General features: G+C 40.1%; 2 protein-coding genes across 2 annotated transcripts; both read left to right on the forward strand.

Annotated features, from left to right (window-relative positions):
- The first annotated feature begins 16,197 nt into the window (after positions 1–16,197).
- On the forward strand, positions 16,198–17,770 carry LOC132613001 (uncharacterized). The gene is made up of 2 exons (XM_060327064.1): positions 16,198–16,263; positions 17,183–17,770. The coding sequence occupies exons 1-2, from the start codon at positions 16,198–16,200 to the stop codon at positions 17,768–17,770; spliced, it is 654 nt and encodes a 217-aa protein (XP_060183047.1).
- A 2-nt stretch (positions 17,771–17,772) lies between these two features.
- Positions 17,773–19,506, forward strand: LOC132613002 (uncharacterized). The gene is made up of 4 exons (XM_060327065.1): positions 17,773–18,113; positions 18,206–18,318; positions 18,557–18,667; positions 19,232–19,506. The coding sequence occupies exons 1-4, from the start codon at positions 17,773–17,775 to the stop codon at positions 19,504–19,506; spliced, it is 840 nt and encodes a 279-aa protein (XP_060183048.1).
- The last annotated feature ends 2,603 nt before the right edge of the window (positions 19,507–22,109 follow it).

Here is a 22,109-nt window from a genome sequence, read left to right on the forward strand (position 1 = left end):
TCTTATCAACAATAGTACCATACACTATAGGTATACACAATATACAACCCTAATATACACTATAGTACATATGGAGTATATATATCGCGTATATCTGATGTATACTTAATCGCGATAGTGCCAAACAAAAAGAAGAAGAAGAAGAAGAAGAAGAGGAAGAAGAAGAAGAGGAAGAAGAAGAGGAAGAAGAATAAGAGGAAGAAGAAGAAGAAGATGAAGAAGAAGAAGAAGGAGGAAGGGGGAGAGGTAGTGTAGGCAGCACAACACAACACTCATTTTGGAAGTGGCCTTAAACATACATGTATACATACATATAAAGAAGAAGAAGAAGAAGAAGAAGAAGAAGAAGAAGAAGAAGAAGAAGAAGAAGAAGAAGAAGAAGAAGAAGAAGAGGAAGAAGAAGAAGAAGAAGAGGAAGAAGACGAAGAGGAAGAAGAATAAGAGGAAGAAGAAGAAGAAGAAGAAGAAGAAGAAGGAGGAAGGGGGAGAGGTAGTGTAGGCAGCACAACACAACACTCATTTTGGAAGTGGCCTTAAACATACATGTATACATACATATACAGAAGATATATATCAATACACTCAGGATATTCACTCCTCAAAACTGCCATGATATTCATGAGATGAAGGGGCCAAACACACACAGGCAACACAAATTCCTCATGCAACTTCAGACAACAGGGAAAGAATACAGAGGGTCTCATGAGCCATATAAACATATTGGCATACATTTAAAGCTCAACATTGCAAACATATCATTCAAGAAAAGGAAGTATTAGGTTCAGGCACTTCTAATCTCAAGAAAAATTACACAAAACACTCATATTTGACAAAGAGTATGCACAACCAAAGGATTATTTTCTTTTCATACTATGCCATTATACCATCCATTCAACTTCTAGAAAAAAACAGAAGAGGGGAAAGAGTAAAAAGGGGCATGTTGACCAATCATTTTTATAGAAAAATCGAGAATTTTGCATTCCCAAATGGTGGAGTTTCCATTTTTTGAATATTCTCCTTCTTTGGATTAGTACTGGGACGCATATATCAAAAGCTCAGTGTGAAATTTGAGTATATATATATATATATATATATATCTTTTTTCAAATTCAAAATTTTCAGAATTGAGGTTACACAAAATCGGAGCTAAAAAAGGAATAGTAGAATCTGGAAAAGTCTTCTGTCACGACCCAGCTAGGGGCCGCGACGGGTACTCGGAGGAATTACCGAGCACCGCTCACTCTACTGCTTGTCTTGCTCATTTAATACTCTTTTATAAATTTTACATACCAATTGTAGGAAAATCATATTTAATCAAAACATAAATACTTTATATACATTTGCCTCTTGGCCATCAAAATAATATACATACATATGAAAACATCTTGTGAGACCATCTAACCAACACTGCGTATCTACGAGCCTCTACTAACATAATGAATACATAGACGGAACAAGACTCCGTCATGCCCAAAATATGCATATATGAATGTACATCAGAAGAATAGCCATAAGCACCTCCGAACAATGGAGTGCTATCTACCAGCTGACAGTTACTGAGGACCTGGGCCAAGCTCTCCTCCCTGTCTACCTGTGGGCATGAAAACAGCGTCCGAAGAAAGGACGTCAGCACGAATATTGTACCGAGTATGAGAGGCATACATAATGAAAGTAGACATCAATAATATGGGGATAACATCAACATGAGACATCTGGATCTGACTGATAATCATAAATGAAGTAATGCATGCTATCTTACTCATACTCATCAACATGACATGTATGCATCATATGCAAGCTGCCCGTCCATGTCAGAACGATGTGATAATCAATAATATTAGCCCGCGTCTAGGCCTCCCGCGTCCGGGGTACCATCTCATGTCGCTTACTAGTGGTGTCTGCCCACGCCCGTAGGTCGTGGTGGATCTGTATTGCCGCCCGCCGAAGCGGGGTCTGCCCGGCCAACTAGGCCCGGTGTGAAATGCTCATGACATGCTTAATGTAAATACTCATAGTAATATGCTTATCATAAAATACTTATCTTATCATAATGCGTGTATAAGGCTCATGATCAACTTTACTCTATCGGTGTGACGTAAGGTCGTGATCACCCGGTTACATTATGGAACCATTATGGACATTCTGCCTCACCTTGAAAGGACTACTACATAAGGTGAGTGTAGGCAAGGGATAACATCATCATCATTCTAGTGTCATCATATCGTATAACTTATCTCATATAGACATTTATGGGTATAAGCTTTTAACTCCTTAGAATGTAAGAACTCATGAAAGGAATAGGGATTCAAGCTAAAAGATTCTTGCCATTAGAAAGAAGGACTAGCCTCACATGCCTTGGTCGTTTAGCTAAGATATCGCTCACTTGTTCTCCGTCGATATCACGTCGTTACCTTCATAAGAGAATTCGTATCAACATTAGTAAACTAACTATAAGAACGCGTAGCTAATTCTAGGGGAAGTCGGACAACGCTTCCTTCGCTCATACTACTTTTCTCATATTTTATATTAACTCCCAACATTCATAATATTACTTACAATACTACAATCGACAATCGTCGTTTACGTACATTTGGCAAAATCCACCATTTTCCTCCAATTCTCCCTTATTCCTACTTCTAGCTCATCCTTGCGTTTTCATGCATTTAATGCTTGTTTCATGATATAAACATAATTTATAACGTATTTTTACTCACAACACTTCAATATTCATAGTTCCATTCCACTATCATTCATTTATGTCACTACTCACTCAATAATGACCCATTTCTATGTTCTTCTACATTTCAAGTGTCTAAGCTTTCCAATACTTCAAACAACATGGAATAATCATGAAACTTACCTTGGATGATGGTTGAACAATCCTTAAGTTGAAATACTTCAATTAGCCAAAACCCTAGTTCCACCTTCTTGGGAATTTCTTGACTTAGAAGATCCTTTGATGTGTTCTTATACTTATTTTTATGAATTTGGTGTTGATAATCTTAGGTTTCCTTGGATTTTCTTGATATTCTTAGAGTTGAAGTGTTGAAGAACACTCTAGAGGTTTCTTGAAGTGTTTGGATGAAAAATGACGTGAAATGGGCTTAAGTCCCTCTTAATAATCCCAAAATCTGATCTTTAATGAATTCTTGTCGGGATGAACAGTGGTCGTAAACCACCATATACGGACCGTATTTTGATTTACGGCCCGTCCTCCATGGCCGTATTTAATCATTTCAAAAACAGAAAGTTTTGGCTGAGGAACATGGCAGTTTACGACCTGGTTTACGGACCGTAAACCAGTTTACGGGCCATAAACTGGGTCGTATTTAACCATATCAACACTTTGACAGAAACTTAGATTTTTGGCAAGCTGAAGGACGATTGCACTATACGGTCCGTAAATCACTTTACGGGTCGTATAGTGCCATATATGACCACTGGACTGAAAAATTTTCCGCGACTTTCTTATTTCCAAAAATTCTTAATTAGCCATTCCCAACTTAACAAAACATCATACACTCAAACTTTTCATCATTCCACTTATCACACAAGTACGGAGAAATTTCCGAGGTGTAACATTCTTCCCCCCTTTTGGAACATTCATCCTCGAATGTTCGACACTCGGGGATTCTGGAAAATTTTTGCCAGAGTTTCCTTTGTAATTTGGACACTACCTTTCCATTACTACAACCCACAATATCTTCGCCTCACAGGGCTATATCACAATATCAACATATTTATGGCCACACACGACCAAAACATAAAATTAAAACATACATACCTTACATCATCGACGTCTCATCTTGAATCTCTTCTGGGGATTGGAACAAATGGGGGTACATAGATTTCATCTTCTCCTCCGCTTCCCAAGTCATTTCTTCCCGATTATTGTTCCGCCATAGAACCTTGAATGAAGCAACCTCTTTATTCCGAAACCTTCGTACTTGTCTATCCAAAATGGCAATGGGCATTTCCTCGTATGTTAGCTTCTCTGTTACTTGCGCATCATCAACCAAAACTATTCTTGTTGGGTCTCCAATACACTTACGGAGCATCGAAACATGGAATACTGGGTGCACGGATTCGAGCTCTGAAGGCAAGTCCAATTCATAGGCTACTCGACTCACCTTGCGAATGATCTGGTAGGGTCCAATATATCTGGGACTTAGCTTTCCCTTCTTGCCAAATCTCATCACTCTCTTAATCGGCGATACCTTCAGGAACACCCAATCGCCCACTTGAAATTCCAAGTCTCGTCGGCGATTGTCTGCGTAAGACTTTTGGCCACTTTGAGCTGTTAACAGTCGGTCTCGAATCACTTTAACCTTTTCAACTGCTTGTTGGATCAAGTCGGGGCCTATCAATTGTACTTCTCCGGTTTCAAACCATCCAATTGGAGATCTGCATTTTCTTCCATATAAGGCCTCGTATGGAGCCATTTGAATACTGGAATGATAGCTGTTATTATAGGCAAATTCAATAAGAGGCAAATGCTTATCCCAACTACCACCAAAGTCCAGCACACACGCTCGTAGCATATCTTCCAAGGTCGGAATAGTACGCTCGGCTTGTCCGTCGATTTGCGGATGGAACGCCGTGCTGAGCATAACTTGAGTACCTAGACCTTCTTGAAAGGACTTCCAGAACTTGGATGTGAACTGTGCCCCTCTGTCTGTGATAATGGCCAAAGGAATACCGTGAAGTCGTACAATCTCCTTGAGATACAATTTTGCATAATCTTCCACTGAATATGTGGTTCTAACGGAGAGAAAATGAGCTGATTTCGTGAGTCTATCCACGATCACCCATATAGAATCATACTTCCCTCGCGTACGGGGTAATCCTACCACAAAATCCATATTAGTTTCTTCCCATTTCCACATAGGAATCTCAATTGCTTGCAGTAAGCCTCCTGGTTTTTGATGCTCGGCCTTCACTTGCTGGCAATTTGGGCACTGTGCTATAAATTCTGCTATGTCTCGCTTGATTCCATCCCACCAATATATCAATTTGAGATCGTGGTACATCTTGGTTGCACCTGGATGAATAGAATACCAGGAATAATGTGCTTCCTCTAAAATCCGTTGGCGCCAGTTTGCCACATTTGGTACACATAGCCGGCCTCGATATCTAAGAACTCCTTCTATGGAAACTTCGAATGGAGACTTTTCCTTTTCCTGAGATAGATATCGATAGTGGCTTAACTGAGGATCTTCATATTGCCGTTCCTTCACTTCTAGATTCAATGATGAAACTGTGGGGTCATTGATGCTAATACTTGCATCTCCAGAATCAATTGGCCATACGCCGAGACTTCCTAACCGATGGACCTCACGAACCATTTCTCGCTTTTCCGAAGGAACTCCACATAAACTACCCATCGATCGGCGGCTAAGTGCATCTGCTACTACATTCGCTTTCCTAGGGTGGTATAAAATATTTATGTCATAATCCTTCAGTAATTCTAACCATCGCCTTTGCCGCAGGTTCAACTCCTTCTGTTTGAAAATATATTGAAGGCTTTTGTGATCCGTATAGATGTCCACGTGCACACCATATAGGTAGTGTCTCCACATTTTCAATGCATAAATGACCGCAGCTAGCTCAAGATCATGAGTGGGATAATTCTGTTAATGTTTTCGCAACTGTCTCGAAGCATATGCAATAACTTTCCCATTCTGCATCAATACACATCCTAATCCCACACCGGAGGCGTCACAATATACTACATAGCCATTTGATCCTTCTGGAAGTGTTAGCACTGGCGCTGAGGTCAACCTGTTTTTCAACTCTTGGAAGCTACGCTCACAGGCATCACTCCACTGGAATTTAGCCGACTTCTGGGTCAACTTTGTCAATGGGGCTGAAATAGATGAGAAGCACTCTACAAATCTTCTATAATATCCTGCTAACTCAAGGAAACTATGAACTTTCGTGGGCGTCGTAGGCCTTGGCCAAGTCTTCACAGCTTCTATTTTCTGAGTGTCGACTCGGATACCATCGTCTGAAATAACATGACCTAGAAATGCAACAGAATTAAGCCAAAACTCACACTTTGAAAACTTTACGTACAATTCTCGATCTCGAAGAATGCCAAGAACAATCCTTAGATGATCTGCATGTTCTGATTCTGTGTGAGAATATACCAGGATATCGTCGATGAACACTATCACAAAGAGATCCAAGAACGGCCTAAACACATTATTCATTAAATTCATGAACACCGCCGGGGCATTTGTCAACCCAAACGGCATTACTCGAAACTCGTAGTGACCATATCTTGTCCTGAAGGCAGTCTTGGGAATATCTGCTTCCCTAATTCTCACCTGATGATAACCCGATCTCAGATCTATCTTGGAGAACCATTTAGCACCCTGTAATTGATCAAACAAATCATCGATTCTGGGAAGAGGATATTTATTCTTTATTGTCACCTTGTTCAACTACCTGTAGTCGATGTACATTCGTAGAGATCCATCTTTCTTCTTTACGAACAGGACTGGTGCTCCCCACGGCGAAGAACTAGGCCTTATAAACCCCTTCTCAAGTAAATCTTTTAGCTGTGCTTTTAGCTCTTTCAGTTCTGCTGGAGCCATTCGATACGGAGGAATAGAAATAGGCTCGGTGTTTGGTAATACATCAATGGCGAAATCAATCTCCCTTTCTGGAGGAAGACCTGGAAGTTCATCTGGGAATACGTCTGGAAATTTGTTCACCACCGGAACAGATTGGAAAGTTGGCACTTCCGCTTCCGTGTCATGAACCCGAACTAGATGGCAAATATAACCTTTTGCTATCATCTTCCTCGCCTTGAGGTAGGAAATAAACCTACCCTTTGGGGAAACCGTATTACCCTTCCACTCAAGTATGGGCTCTCCCGGGAATTGGAATCGAACTACCTTTGTCCGGCAACAAACATTAGCATAGCACGATGCCAACCAGTCCATACCCATAATTACGTCAAAATCTATCATCTCAAGTTCAATCAAATCGGCCCTTGTCTGACGATCACATATAATGACTACACAGTCCTTATATACTTGTCTCGCTATCACGGGATCACCAACCGGAGTGAATACCTCGAAAGGTTTAATCGGCTCGGGTCTCACCCCAACACAATCAGTGATATACAGAGTAATATATGAGAAGGTAGAACCCGGATCAATCAGAGCATATACGTCACGGGAAAATATAGTCAAGGTACCTGTGACAACATCTGGGAAGACTCAAGATCCTGTCGCCCAGCTAAGGCATATACACGGGGCTGAACAGCACCTGAAGTGGATGCTCCCCCTCTACCTCTGCCTTCTGTAGTCTGAGGAGTCTGTGCTGTCGGGCGCGCTGAAGAAGACCCCACTGCTGAACCTGTGGGCTGAGTCCCCGCTCTATCTCTCGCTGAAGGGCAATGTCTCATCATATGACCAACCTGCCCGCAGGCGTAGCAAGCATCCGAACCCAGACGACATTGTCCGGAATGCAATTTACCGCACTGGCTACACCGCGGTGCTGGAGGTCTCCTCTGGCTAAAGTCTCCCCTAGACTGCGAATCTGAGGCCCTCGAACTCTGCCCCTGGCCTGACTGAGTAGAACGATCAACCCTCCTATCTGAGAATCTAGGAGGTTCACTAGTCACTGACTTACCTGAGTGCCTAGAATGCATCTGTCTCGGTCCCCCTCGGTACTCACTGCTCTCCCCCAAAGATCTATCCCTCTTACCTTGTCTTCTGTCACCCTCACGATCACTTCTCTGTTGTCGTTGTCGTTCCTCGAGGTTCTGAGCATGGGCCTGTATCCGGGAAATATCCATCCCATCTTGCAAAGAAGCTGTCAGACAATCTCTGAACAAGTGTGGTCCTAAACCACTCACAAATCTATAGACTCGGTCTCCCATGTCAGCCACCATAGTCGGAGCATACCGGGCCAATGAGTTGAATTGCATACTATACTCTCGGGCACTCATGCTTCCCTGTTTCAAATTCAAGAACCTGTCCGCTCTAGCTCGGCGGACTTCAGGTGGCAAGTAATGACGAATAAAGGCATCCACAAACTCTTGCCACACGGGAGGTGGTGCATTCTCTCCTCTTGTTATCACCCAATTCTTATACCATAGTACCGCCACGTCACGAAGTCTATATGAGGCCAACTCCACGAATTCGTTCTCAGAAGCACACATAAGTTTCACCGTCCGCAACATCTCATCGATAAAACCTTGTGGGTCCTCATCCGGCTTCGACCCAAAAAATTCTGGAGGGTTTAGAGTAAGGAAATCATGGGCTGTTGTACTAGCCGAACGATCACTTGGGCCCGCATTCTGTCGTTGTGCCTGAGCGGCAACCAACTGTGTCAATAAATATATGGCCTCAGACACTTGTTGACCCGAAGCACCCGATGGATGAATCGGAGCTGAGGCTCCTCCCTGCTCTTCTACGTTGGGCGCGGCCTCGCTTTGCGATTCACTTTCCTCTACCTCCGCCGGAGGCTCCCTTTCTGCCCGCTTCTTCGTCGTAGCTTTTCCTTTCTGGGCAGCTGTAGCTTTTCCTTTCGGCGGCATTTTTCTGAAACCATAACGCACTTTTAGGAATAATATAATCCTAGACATGGCTCTATCGCATGATCTCATGAGAAGAAAGATGGTCATTTTCCTAAATGCCCTATAGCCTCTTATTTATTAGCGTGGCGCGCAACACACCATAAACAAGACTCTACTAGACACGGCTCGTAGACACTTCCTAGGGCGAACTGCTCTGATACCACTTCTGCCACGACCTAGCTAGGGGCCGCGACGGGTACCCAGAGCAATTACCAAGCACTGCTCACTCTACTACTTGTCTTGCTCATTTAATACTCTTTTATAAATTCTACATACCAATTGTAGGAAAATCATATTTAATCAAAACATAAATACTTTATATACATTTGCCTCTTGGCCATCAAAATAATATACATACATATGAAAACATCTTATGAGACCATCAAACCCACACTGCGTATCTACGAGCCTCTACTAACATAATAAATACATAGACGGAACAAGACTCCGTCATGCCAAAAATATGCATATATGAATGTACATCAGAATAATAGCCATAAGCACCTCCGAACAATGGAGTGTTATCTATCAGCTGACAGCTACTGAGGACCTGGGCCAAGCTCTCCTCCCTGTCTACCTGTGGGCATGAACACAGCGTCCGAAGAAAGGACGTCAGTACGAATATTGTACCGAGTATGAGAGGCATACATAATGAAAGGAGACATCAATAATATGGGGATAACATCAACATGAGACATCTGGATCTGACTGATAATCATAAATGAAGAAATGCATGCTATCTTACTCATACTCATCATCATGACATGTATGCATCATATGCAAGCTGCCCGTCCATGTCGGAACGATGTGATAATCAATAATATTAGCCCGCGTCCAGGCCTCCCGCGTCCGGGGTACCATCTCATGTCGCCCACTAGTGGTGTCTGCCCATGCCCGTAGGTCGTGGTGTATCTGTATCGCCGCCCGCCGAAGCAGTGTCTGCCCGGCCAACTAGGCCCGGTGTGAAATGCTCATGACATGCTTAATGTAAATACTCATAGTAATATGCTTATCATAAAATACTTATCTTATCATAATGCGTGTATAAGGCTCATGATCAACTTTACTCTATCGGGGTGACGTAAGGTCGTGATCACCCGGTTACATTATGGAACCATTATGGACATTCTGCCTCACCTTGAAAGGACTAGTACATAAGGTGAGTGTAGGCAAGGAATAACACCATCATCATTCTAGTGTCATCATATCGTATAACTTATCTCATATAGACATTCATGGGTATAAGCTTTTAACTTCTTAGAATGTAAGAACTCATGAAAGGAATAGGGATTCAAGCTAAAAGATTCATGCCATTAGAAAGAAGGACTAGCCTCACATGCCTTGGTCGTTTAGCTAAGATATCGCTCACTTGTTCTCCGTCGATATCACGTCGTTACCTTCATAAGAGAATTCGTATCAACATTAGTAAACTAACTATAAGAACGCGTAGCTACTTCTAGGGGAAGTCGGACAACGCTTCCTTCGCTCATACTACTTTTCTCATGTTTTATATTAACTCCCAACATTCATAATATTACTTACAATACTACAATCGACAATCGTCGTTTACGTACATTTGGCAAAATCCACCATTTTCCTCCAATTCTCCCTTATTCCTACTTCTAGCTCATCCTTGCGTTTTCATGCATTTAATGCTTGTTTCATGATATAAACATCATTTATAACATATTTGTACTCACAACACTTCAATATTCATAGTTCCATTCCACTATCATTCATTTATGTCACTACTCACTCAATAATGACCCATTTCTATGTTCTTCTACATTTCAAGTGTCTAAGCTTTCCAATACTTCAAACAACATGGAATAATCATGAAACTTACCTTGGATGATGGTTGAACAATCCTTAAGTTGAAATACTTCAATTAGCCAAATCCCTAGTTCCACCTTCTTGGGAATTTCTTGACTTAGAAGATCCTTTGATGTGTTCTTACACTTATTTTTACGAATTTGGTGTTGATAATCTTAGGTTTCCTTGGATTTTCTTGATATTCTTAGAGTTGAAGTGTTGAAGAACACTCTAGAGGTTTCTTGAAGTGTTTGGATGAAAAATGACGTGAAATGGGCTTAAGTCCCTCTTAATAATCCCAAAATCTGATCTTTAATGAATTCTTGTCGGGATGAACAGTGGTCGTAAACCACCATATACAGACCGTATTTTGATTTACGGCCCGTCCTCCATGGCCGTATTTAATCATTTCAAAAACAGAAAGTTTTGGCTGAGGAACATGGCAGTTTACGACCTGGTTTACGGACCGTAAACCAGTTTACGGGCCGTAAACTGGGTCGTATTTAACCATATCAACACTTTGACAGAAACTTAGATTTTTGGCAACCTGAAGGACGATTGCACTATACGGTCCGTAAATCACTTTACGGGCCGTATAGTGCCATATACGACCACTGGACTGAAAATTTTTCTGCGACTTTCTTATTTCCAAAAATTCTTAATTAGCCATTCTTAACAAAACATCATACACTCAAACTTTTCATCATTCCACTTATCACACAAGTACGGAGAAATTTCTGAGGTGTAACATCTTCTTATCAAACCTATCCTTAACATGCTTGGGAAGAAACACAAGGGAATCAAAGCTACTTGGAGGATCTCTTAAGCATGTAGCATCTCATTACGACTATGCTATAACCTAGGTTGTCCTATAAAGGGAACAAGACTCTAACTTCTCAAACCCTCCATATGAAAGAGACAATAAGAATAGGACATAACATAAAACTAGCAAAAAGAGGCAGAATACACATGTCCAATACAAATATTTCAACATTTTCATTTTTTGAGATGTTATCCTTTACACAGTATTTCTCCTTTCCTACTCATTGAAACCTTAAAGGGTCCCATAGGAGTGTGATTGAACAAAAAGGAACCCTAGCAGCCTAGGATCAGTAGTACTAGACTGAGTAAATGAACTCAAAGTCTTTCCTAACATTTCCCTAGCCACAAGTGAGTCACTCCTTGCCTTATCAAATCTAAGTGACAACCTTTTAAGACTTAGTGATCATGTACCATCTCATTTTTATCCTAAATGAATCCTATCAGTTCAACTTATCATGCAAAAGTCTAAATTTTATCTTTCATTATATCTTAGCTATTCGAGACTACCAGCTTTACTCAGACAACCATGATAGTATAATATCATATGAATTAATCAGTTTCTTTGGCATGGAGGACATATGTGTACATATTGAACCAAACTGGAAAACAACAGATCCAATAGTGTTTAAACTACCTTAAAAAACCATCATCATTTTAAAAATAGAGGCAACACCACTCAAGAAACAAACATACACACACAGGAGAACACTGTCAAAGCAGATGACATCTCAGGATTCAAGATAGGCTATTTAACATTATCACAATGCCCACTCTCCTTGAAGCTAAATTTGATTTAAATCACAGCATATTTAAGTAAAGATTTAGAATGAGTAAATCAACTGAAAGAGCAAAGAGACTTCGCAGAAGAGCAAAAATATGAACCAAGTTCACAGATATATCAGACACCAACCGAACTAAGGGCAATGAAATGGTTGCAAAGATAAGTGCCAATGATGATGGAAGAGAAATAAAGAGTTGACCTAGAAAAATTTCAGAGTTCAAAGCAATGATGTAATGATCTATGAGAAAGATATATGATGCTTGGAACAGCTCCATAGACATGCTCCATTACACAACAGTAGAGACAAATAAAGGCACATGAACACAGATGGTATAAAATATGTGAAATAAAGAAAGCAGTTCATTGAAGAAATAGAACAAGCATGCAAACTGTTCTATACAAAGGAGTCATCAAGTACAGTGGATGAATAACCAGTAGTGGTGAGATAATGAAGAAGAGGAAAGGTGAAGTGACTCAGACTCAGAAGACATTGTTCAGAAAAAAAAAATTGTTCAGCTAAAGAGTTTGCAGACAAAGCATGTGAATCAGGTCTGCAAACTTGTTCCATCACAGAGCCAGAACAAAATCATAAGTCAAAGCGTGAGTCAAGATTGAAGGTAATTTATCCCAATAACAAATAAATGCATGTGAAGAAGACAGATACAAAGCTACACATGATCAATGAAACAAGTCTGTCAACATGTTCCATCATCCATACCAAAAGAAGACTTAAGAAGAAGTCAGAAGTATGAACGTGAAAGGGATGATGATATAGATATATGAACATGTTATATCTTGAACAGTGCAGAGATTCTGAGGCAGAAGAACCAAGTCGATGAAACATGTTCGTGAAAATGTTCCAGGATTAAGTCTTACAGCAACTAGGATTTGCAGAATTATGGAAAAAACTTGGCAGTCAAGTATGAAAGATTCCTTTCCATATTTGTAGGGATTAGTAAGCCTTCTACACATATTAGAAGCAGAACAAGGCAAGAATCCAAGTACTGCACAAACCCTACGTACATGTCATTGACCGACTAGGACATGGTTTTGTATTCACCGACTTACAGAGCATCGCAGGCTATATATATATATAGGTCTTTCCAAGAAGAAGTTTGCGTACCCACAAAGAGAGAATTCACAATATTAGCGAGGAGAGGATTTATCCATCACATTCAAGAATCCGGTAAGAAGACGGATTGAAGGACCTATGCTACTGAATAATATTTCTAGCTCTTAGGTATAGAATCTTGTATTAGGTTTATGCTATCAAAGTGTATCTTACAACTTATTTAAAAGAATAAAAGTAGATACAAGTGGTGTCACTTCAAGTTAGAGTCAAACTTGAAGATAGCTTGCTAGTCAGAGGTTGGGTAGCAAGGCTGTTGTGGTTGGAATAAGGTTACAGAGTTTATAACTTAATTTTCAGTTAGCTCTATTATAGTGATGTTTGAGGTAAATCTTATCGGTCTATAGGTCGTTGTTTTTATCACCTTTTGAGCTAGGTGGTTTCCAGGTAAATATAGTGTCTCATTTACTTACTTGTAGTTTTATCTACAACGACAATAGCATATAATAGGTACAGTTACATGTTCCATCCTATAAGTGAGAATTGAATAAGCATAGGATAGGGAATAGGTCGTGCAAAGCAAACATGTGGTATTAGAGTGAGTTCTCTTCTAAAGTTTAACACCTTGGAGAAGATCAGGATGAGGGTCACAATACCTACAGGACAAAGCAAAGGTGTGTCAATCTTCAGGCCTCCACTGTTTAGAAACAAGCACTTCTTCGTATGGAAAAATAGGATGCATGACTACTTAATGGGTATGGACTACAATCTATGGATAATCACTTCAGAAGGAAAGTTCATACCCATGACGACCCTGCATGATGGAACCTAAAGACCTAGGACGAGAAAAGAATTCACAACTGAAGATGTGGCAATGATGGAGCTAAACGCAAGAGCATTAAGCATTCTACAATGTTTCCTGGGAAAAGGTCAGTGCAATATAATCTTAGGATGCTCAAGCGCAAAGGAAATATAGGACTTGCTTGCACAGACACATGAGCGGCTAACTCAAGAAAAGCAATTAAGATTGAATATGCTCATGAGGATATATGAATTATTTGCCATGGAGGAGAAGAAATGATATTTGGCACAAATATCGATATTTAACGTCACTTTACCTCTTGTTCTTAGTACTTTAATTGCATTTTCTATGATGGAATCATTGTATTCAAGCTTATGTTGGTATGTTTTGTGTGTTTACGTACAACGAGGACAAATGATGGAAAATCGAGCAATTTTTGTTGATTTTGCAGGCAATTTCATTTGCACGAGGTGACAAGAGGATCGCGCGACACTTAGAGGATTTTCTGGTGACTGAAGAGAATTTCGCATTGGACCCACGTCGTGCCTCTTTCTTTCGCATTGGACCCATATCGTGCCTCTTTCTCTAGAAGATCAGATTTCTTAACTTTGCCAAATCGAAGTCTGCATCACACACCTACATTGGACCCGCGATGCGAGTGTCGCCCAGTTGATTGGCATTTGGTCTACTTATTTGAGTTTTAACCCTAGACTATAAGTAGACATTTTATTCCTTGTAAACAACGTGCTGGGATATTCTTAAGACTTGTAAGACGTCGTCATTATTTCTCTCTCTTAGGTTTTACTTTATTCTTTCTTCATTCAACCCTAGATTACTCATGAACTCTCGTTCTTCACCTCCAATCATGAGTAGCTAAACTTCTTTATTCTATGGATGTGGCAAAGACATGATAGTTGGTTTGGCGGCAATTTCTATGCGATTAAATTTGCATATTTTGGGTTGCTTATTTATTCTTGTGCTTAATTATTTAGTTATTTGATCACTAATTAATATTGGCGTGTGAATTGAACTAGGAATAGGGACTATGCATGTGTAATAAGAGTAAATAGGTCTTATTAGATATAATCATTTTGCTAATGAGGATAGAAATATACCCTTTAGCATTCCTTAGTTGAATACGGAGAAGTAAATGCGTTCTAGTTAGTTTATGGCGACCATAGGGATATAGACTTTAGAGTAGAATATAGAGGCTTGTGAGTAACTCCGAAGATACTCATAAAGTTATAACTAACACGTCAACTAGTATCCCAGGAGAAAAGATAGGTAGAATTGTCAAAAGACTAATTAGATTGTCAAAAGACTAATTAGATTGTCAAAATCCATGACCCTTGAACTTTCTCACATATGATAAACCTTACAATCTTTATCACAATTGTCTCGGTCACAAAACAATCATATTTATTTGTATCTTTCAATTAGTAGTTTAGTTACAACAAAAACTATTGATTTTTACTCTCTTGAATAGTAATAACGAAATTTGAATTACTTGAACAATATAAACTCTAAGTCTCTATGGGTACGATATCAAGAATTAAAATACTATATTACTTGTACGACCATGTATACTTGTGTGTGTATTGAGGAGCAACAAGTTTTTGGCGCCGTTGCCGAGGACTTAGAAAAATTACTAATTTTCTAGTTTGAATTTTTTAATTTCTATTTGAGCTTTTACTCTGGTACTTTGGTTGACTTGTGCTCCTCATGTGCATTCTCTCGTTTATGCCAAACACCCGAAGTCAAGGAAAAGCATTAGTTGGATTTGACCCAGAAATTGATCGGACATTACACATGCAGAAAAAGCTAGCAGACAACGAGTGTGATCTCAAATTGGTTGACAATATCGAAGTCGAGAACAGGAAAGTTGCCTTAGTTACTGAAAGATTCATTGGGATGGCCCAACAAGATCGAGTTCCAGTGTCGAATTTTCCTAGACCTAGTCTAGCAAATGCTACTAAGGCTATTGTCAAGCCTGATATCAATGGAAACTTTGATCTAAAAGAAGGAACAGTGTGGCTGGTGCAGAATACGTGCCAGTACATGGGTAAGCCTCATGAAGACCCGTACAAGCAGTTGATATAATTTGTGAAGTTGAGCTAAAATTTTCAATATAGAGATGTCTCTGACGATTATGTGAATCTGGCCTTGTTTTTCATTCTCATTGCTGCTGGCTCTATTAATTTGTGGCAGATATTATCGAGCGAATTCATCGAGAAATTCTTCTCATCCAGGAAAATGAAGGAATTGAGAGGAAAAATTGCTAACTTCACTCAGAAATATTCTGAATCTCTACCACAAGCATGGGAGAGGTGCAAGAGTTATTTGTGAGACTGTCCATATCACATGCAGCTGAAGGAGATCATTGGGTACTATTTCATGGAAGGGATAAGACATGATTTGAGTGCTTTGTTTAATTCTTCGTCTCTGGAATAGATCTTAACAAAAAGTGTATGAATAGATGGAAGCTCTCCTTGAGATAATGTCTGAAGGTACTCAAGATTTATCAAGAAACGGGCCGCTCCGGGATTCCATAGATAGCCGCTGGAGTATTTCAAGTAGATGATGTTCTAGCTATTGGGGCCGATAGTGGAACACTTTGTAATGTTATTATGAGGGCGTTTCCTCATGTTCAACAGGTCCAACCAGTTCACCTTATTCAGCAAGTAGTATGCGAGAGTTGTGGTATGACTCATGATTATTCTAATTGTCCTCTAAATCCAGAGGCAGTCTATTATGTGGGGTAACACAATTGTAGTAGTGGAAATCAGGGAAATTATTTCGGAAACAATTATAATATGCACTACGATAAGCAGGACTTCTACGTGAAAAATAATTATTAGAAGCCCCAAGCTCAGCAAACTGTCAATTCTGTGAAAGACATGATGAAATAGTTTTTAGCTCAACATCAAGTTGTTCAGTACAAAATTACAAAGCGGTAAGCGAGATTCAAAAGTCTATTCATGAGCTCGAGCGTCAAATCGGGTAGATGGCGATTGGTTAAAATGTCAGACCACAGGGTGCTCTTTTGGGTGATACGGAAAAGAATCCCAAAAAAGCATGCAAAGCAATTACCTTGAGGAATGGCAGAGAACTGAGAACGAGAAGAAGTGTCATCAAAGAACAAGAGGGTATATGCTGAACTTATTCCTGCTCAAAGAACTGAAGTTGAAAAAAGTCTGAGAAAGTCGTTAAAGTTCAAAAGTGTAGTGACTAGACCACCTTTATTGTTCTTCAGAAACAGAAAGTAAATACAGCCTGTAAAAATTTCTTAACATATTGAAGCAGGTACACATCAACATTTCCTTGGTAGAACTCTTACAAGAAGTTCTGAAATATACTAAGTACTTCAAGGATATTGCTGCAAATAAGAGGTGTTGGATAGAGTTTGAAATGGTAGAACTTATTGAGGAGTGCAATTTTAGGGTGAGGAGCAAGATTCCACCAAAGTTGAAAGATCCGGGGAGCTTCACTATCTTTATCATTATTGCTAATATCGAGGTTGGGCTAGCATCATTTGATTTAGGTGCTAGTATTAATCTGTTGCACACCTCTGTGTTCCGAACATTGGGGTTGGGTGAGCCAAGGCCAACAACAGTCATTTTGCAATTGGCGGACAAATCTCTAGCATTTCTCGATGGTATAACTGAAGATGTTCTTGTTATGGTGGGTCCATTAATTCTGCCTGTTAATTTCATCATCCTTGGTTATGAAGCAGACAAGAAGGTCCCTGTCATCATGGGAAGAGGATTCTTAGCGGCTGTTGATGCGGTTATCCGAGTTAGGGATAGGAAGCTGTCAATGACGGTTGATAGAAAGAAGTTACTTTTGTTGTGTTCAAAGTTACTAAGCTTCCGCCCCATTATGAGGAACTGAAGATGATCACAGTTGTGGAGCCCAAGTTAACAAATGCGGAGCTAGATCACTTTCTAGCTTCTCAAGATCCTTTGAACATAGCATTGGTGTATAGTGAGGACTTGGTGGAAGATAAGAAAGTCAAGGAGTGTTTTCACATACTTGACACTTCTTGTGCATATTTACGAGCCAATCCGCCATTCAAAGAGTTGGAAAGACCAGAATCATGGAAGAAGTTGAAACCATCTATTGAGGAGGCTCCGGTTCTTGAGCTGAAGCCACTACCATCTTATCTGCACTATTCTTTCTTGGGCAGTGGTAACACATTGCCTGTAATCCTATTTGCTAATTTTCGGATGTCCAGGTTGAACGTGTGCTGCGAGTACTGAGAGACAGAATCCGAGCACTTAGATGGACCATAGCGGACATCTGAGGCATCACTAGCTCATTCTATAGGCATAAGCTATTGTCAGAGGAGGATAGCAAGACCAGCGTCGAAAGTCAGAGAAGGCTGAATCTAATCATGAACGAGGTGCTAAAGAAAGAAGTGATCAAGTGGCTTGATAGCTGTATTATTTACCCCATCTCAAATAGAAAATAGGTTAGCCCCGTCCCATATGTTCCGAAGAAAAGGAGCATGATTGTGGTGAGAAACGAGAAGGATGAGTTAGTCTCTCATAGAACTGTCACTGGTTGGAGAATTTGCACTAATTATCAGAAGTTGATCACTTTCCTTTGCCCTTCATGGACTAGATGTTAGATCAATTGGCCAGGCATGATTATTAATGTTTTTGGATGGTTATTTAGGCTACAACCAGATTACGATTGCACCTGAAGATCAAGAGAAGACCACTTTCATATGTCCATATGGCACTTTCGCATTTCAGAGGATGCCCTTTGGATTATGCAATGCTCCAGGTACGTTCCAAATATGTACGACGGCTATTTTCACTAATATGGTGGAAAAATAAGTGGATATATTCATGAATGATTTCTCGATCTTCGGGGATTCTTTTGACGATTACTTGAGCCATCTTGATATTGTGTTGGCTCGATGTAAGGGAACGAATCTAGTGCTCAATTAGGAAAAGTGCCACTTCATAGTTCGAGAAAGCATTGTTCTTGGGCACAAAGTATCAAGCAAGGTCTTTTCGGGGGGTGTGCAGTTTTTTAGGCATGATGGTTTTTATCGGTGGTTCATCGAGGATTTTTCTAAGGTAGCGAACCCAATGTGCAAGTTTCTAGAGAAAGATGTGAAGTTAATATTCTATGAAGACTGTCTAAAAGGCTTTTGATGGGTGCAAAGTACGATTAGTAACTACACATATTGTTATTGCACCCGATTGGACTCTACAGTTCGTGTGGATGAGTGATGCAAGTAACTTTGTGGTGGGGCTGTTCTTGGTCAAAAAATGGACAAGATCTTTCATCCCATTTATTATGCCAGTGAGACACTTGATGCAGCCTAGATGAACTATACAGTTATAGAGAAGGAGTTATGGCCGGTGGTTTACGCCTTTGACAAATTCATATCTTATTTGGTGGGGATGAAGGTGATAGTGTATACTGATCACACTAGTGTTCGTTATTTATTCACTAAGAAGGATGTGAAGCCCGGACTTATTCGTTGGTTGTTGCTCCTACAAGAGTTCGATATTGAGATTCTTAATCAAAAGGGCATAGAGAACCAAGTAGCAGATCACTTGTCGAGACTTGAATATCGAGAGCACGTTAATAAAGATGTGGTGATTAAGTAGACCTTCCCAGATGAGTGACTTTTTTCTCTTCAGTCAGCCGAGCTACCCCGCTTTGCAGATATGGTAAAGTTTCTAGTGAGTGAGGTGTACCCCCCAATGATAATTATGAGAAGAAGAAGAGAATCCTGCATGATAGTAGATTCTACATTTGGGATAAGCCGTATCTCTAAAAGGTTGGCTCAGATCAGCTCATTAGGAGATGTATTCCAGCAGAAGAAGTCAAAGAAATTCTTAGGAGTTGTCACTCATCGCCTTATGGTGGATATCACGCTAGTGACAAAATAGCTGTGAAGGTACTTCAATCAGGGTTCTATTGGCCGACATTATTCAAACATGCTCATGCTTTAGTGAGGGCATGTGATAGCTATAAAAGTACGGGGAACATCTCAAAGCGGTATGAAATTCCATTAAATGGCATCTTGGAGATCGAAGTATTTGATTGCTGGGGGATCGACTTCATAGGGCCCTTCATACCATCAAAGGGGAACAAGTACATTCTTGTTCCGATCGATTATGAATCAAAGTGGGTGGAAGCCATTCCGCTCCCTACCAATGATGCTAATATGTGAGCGAGATTTCTAAAGAAGAATATTTTCACGAAGTTTAGGACCCCAAAGCCATCATCAGTGACCAAGGTACACATTTTTATAATTGGCACTTTGATAAATTATTGTTGAAGTATGGAATGAAACAAAAAGTAGCGACTGCTTATCATCCTTAGATGAGTGGCCAAGTGGTGGTGTCAAATCGAGAGATCAAGAGAATCACAGAGAAGACTGTGAGCGTTAGTAGGAAAGAATGGTCGTTGAAACTTGATGATGATATGTGGGCCAATAGAATAGCCTACAAAACTCATATTGACACATCTCCATACAAGCTAGTTTTCAGTAAAGCGTGCCATCTACTGGTTGAACTTGAGCACAGAGCTTATTGGCCAATAAAGAAGCTGAACTTGGCCTTGGTAAAAGCTGGTGAAAAGAGATTGTTGCAGTTGTACGAGTTGGATGAATTCTGCTATCATGCATATGAGAATGCGAAAATGTACAAGGAGCAGACAAAGAGAATACACGATAAGAGCATTCAACTTCGTTAGTTTGAGCCTGGGCAGTAGCTTTGTTGTATAATTCCCGACTGAAGGTTTTGGCAGGAAATTGAAAAGTAAGTGGTCTAGGCCATTTGTGGTAGTCTGTGTGACTGCGCATGGAGCGGTTCAACTGAAGTCGCTGGATGCAGATCGTATGTTCTTGGTAAATAGGCAGGGAGTAAAGCTATTTCGAAGAGTTCAATGATCTACCAAAGACCTCAATTGAACTGGAAGAGGCTTGAAAGAGCCTGCATCGTGCCACGATATTAAATCAAGCACTTCGCCAAAGGCAACCCGTGTTCTTAAAGTTAGCATAAAGAAAAGAACGAAAAAAATGAAAATAAGAAAAATACCAAAAGTATCATGCCACGACCTTAACTAAGGTGCTTGCTAGGAGAAACCCAACAACCCAATTTTTTCAATAGTTATACATCACATTTGTTCATGTTACAGGACTAGGGAAGGAGTGAGAATGAAAAACAAGCGAAAAGAAAGTCGAAATATTACTCCAAGTTTGCTAGATGCATTGGACCCTCGATGCAGGATCAACGCTTGAGTGAAAATGTTTAGAGAGTGAAAACTCTCGCGATGGACCCGTGACGTGGGGCCAACGCGGGTGGGGGCCCAGTTCGAATTTTTTTGGGGAAACATAAAAGGAGGACCGAACCCCCTTTCTCCTATTTACTTCCAAATCAACTCTGCAACTCTCTCTCTCTCTCTCTCTAAGAACGAAAACCCCAACTCCCCAACCCCCTAAAATGAAATATAACTTTAAGAACTTGATTTAATCATATCCTAACATCAAAAGGTAAGTGATTCCTTCTCTTTCTTCACTTGTTCTTGAAGTTTGAAAGTTGAAAAACTAGGGTTGATGGGTTTGGGAGAATTCAGGGCAGGGATCGGTATTATTTGCTTATTTTTGATGTTTAAGGATAGAAAGTGAATCCCAAACTAAAAAGGGAGGGTTTCAAAACCTTCATTGTTGTTAAAAAATAAAAGGGATGATTCTATGCCTGCAAGGTGTTCGATAAATTGCTTGAACCAAATATTTGTGCTATTGTGAAGTCTTGAGTAACAATGTACTATTATGCAATTATACGAACCCTTGGGCATCAATTTGAGCCCGAAATATTGGAAAATTTAAGGGAGAATCGAATGACGAAAACCTAAGCACAAGCCCTAAAACATGAATTGTGTAGTTTGTTTGTGTGTTTTTAAAGTAGTATAGGATTAGTTGACTTCTTGAATTTTGATTTTTGTATCGTAGTTTTGAATAAGGGAGGGGTTGGTTCAACCCCAAATGTGCATAAAAGAGGAAATAACCATGATTAGGGCCCGAAAATTGATAGGGGCCACACATTCTAAACTTGAGTACATGTATAGAATTAAGTGTGGGGTCATTCCATGGCCCCCTTTGATTATTGAATTGTACTTATCATTTGGTGTTGTGTTACTTTGCAGGCAAAACGGTTAACACCAAAAGTAAGGGAAAGTCCGTCGCCACTTCCGCCTCTTAAGG

This window comes from Lycium barbarum, chromosome 10, assembly GCF_019175385.1.
Source record: "Lycium barbarum isolate Lr01 chromosome 10, ASM1917538v2, whole genome shotgun sequence".
In the NCBI taxonomy this organism is placed as follows: Eukaryota; Viridiplantae; Streptophyta; class Magnoliopsida; order Solanales; family Solanaceae; genus Lycium; species Lycium barbarum.

Excerpts from the sequence above, each read along its gene's own strand:
- LOC132613001 (XM_060327064.1), top strand. The coding sequence starts at position 16,198 with ATGGGAGAGGTGCAAGAGTTATTTGTGAGACTGTCCATATCACATGCA. Across the intron at positions 16,264-17,182 it reads CAGCTGAAGGAGATCATTGG|GTACACATCAACATTTCCTT; the intron begins GTACTATTTCAT and ends ATATTGAAGCAG.
- LOC132613002 (XM_060327065.1), top strand. The coding sequence starts at position 17,773 with ATGATCACAGTTGTGGAGCCCAAGTTAACAAATGCGGAGCTAGATCAC. Across the intron at positions 18,114-18,205 it reads GCTAATTTTCGGATGTCCAG|GCATAAGCTATTGTCAGAGG; the intron begins GTTGAACGTGTG and ends CTCATTCTATAG. Across the intron at positions 18,668-19,231 it reads TGGATTATGCAATGCTCCAG|TTATAGAGAAGGAGTTATGG; the intron begins GTACGTTCCAAA and ends TGAACTATACAG.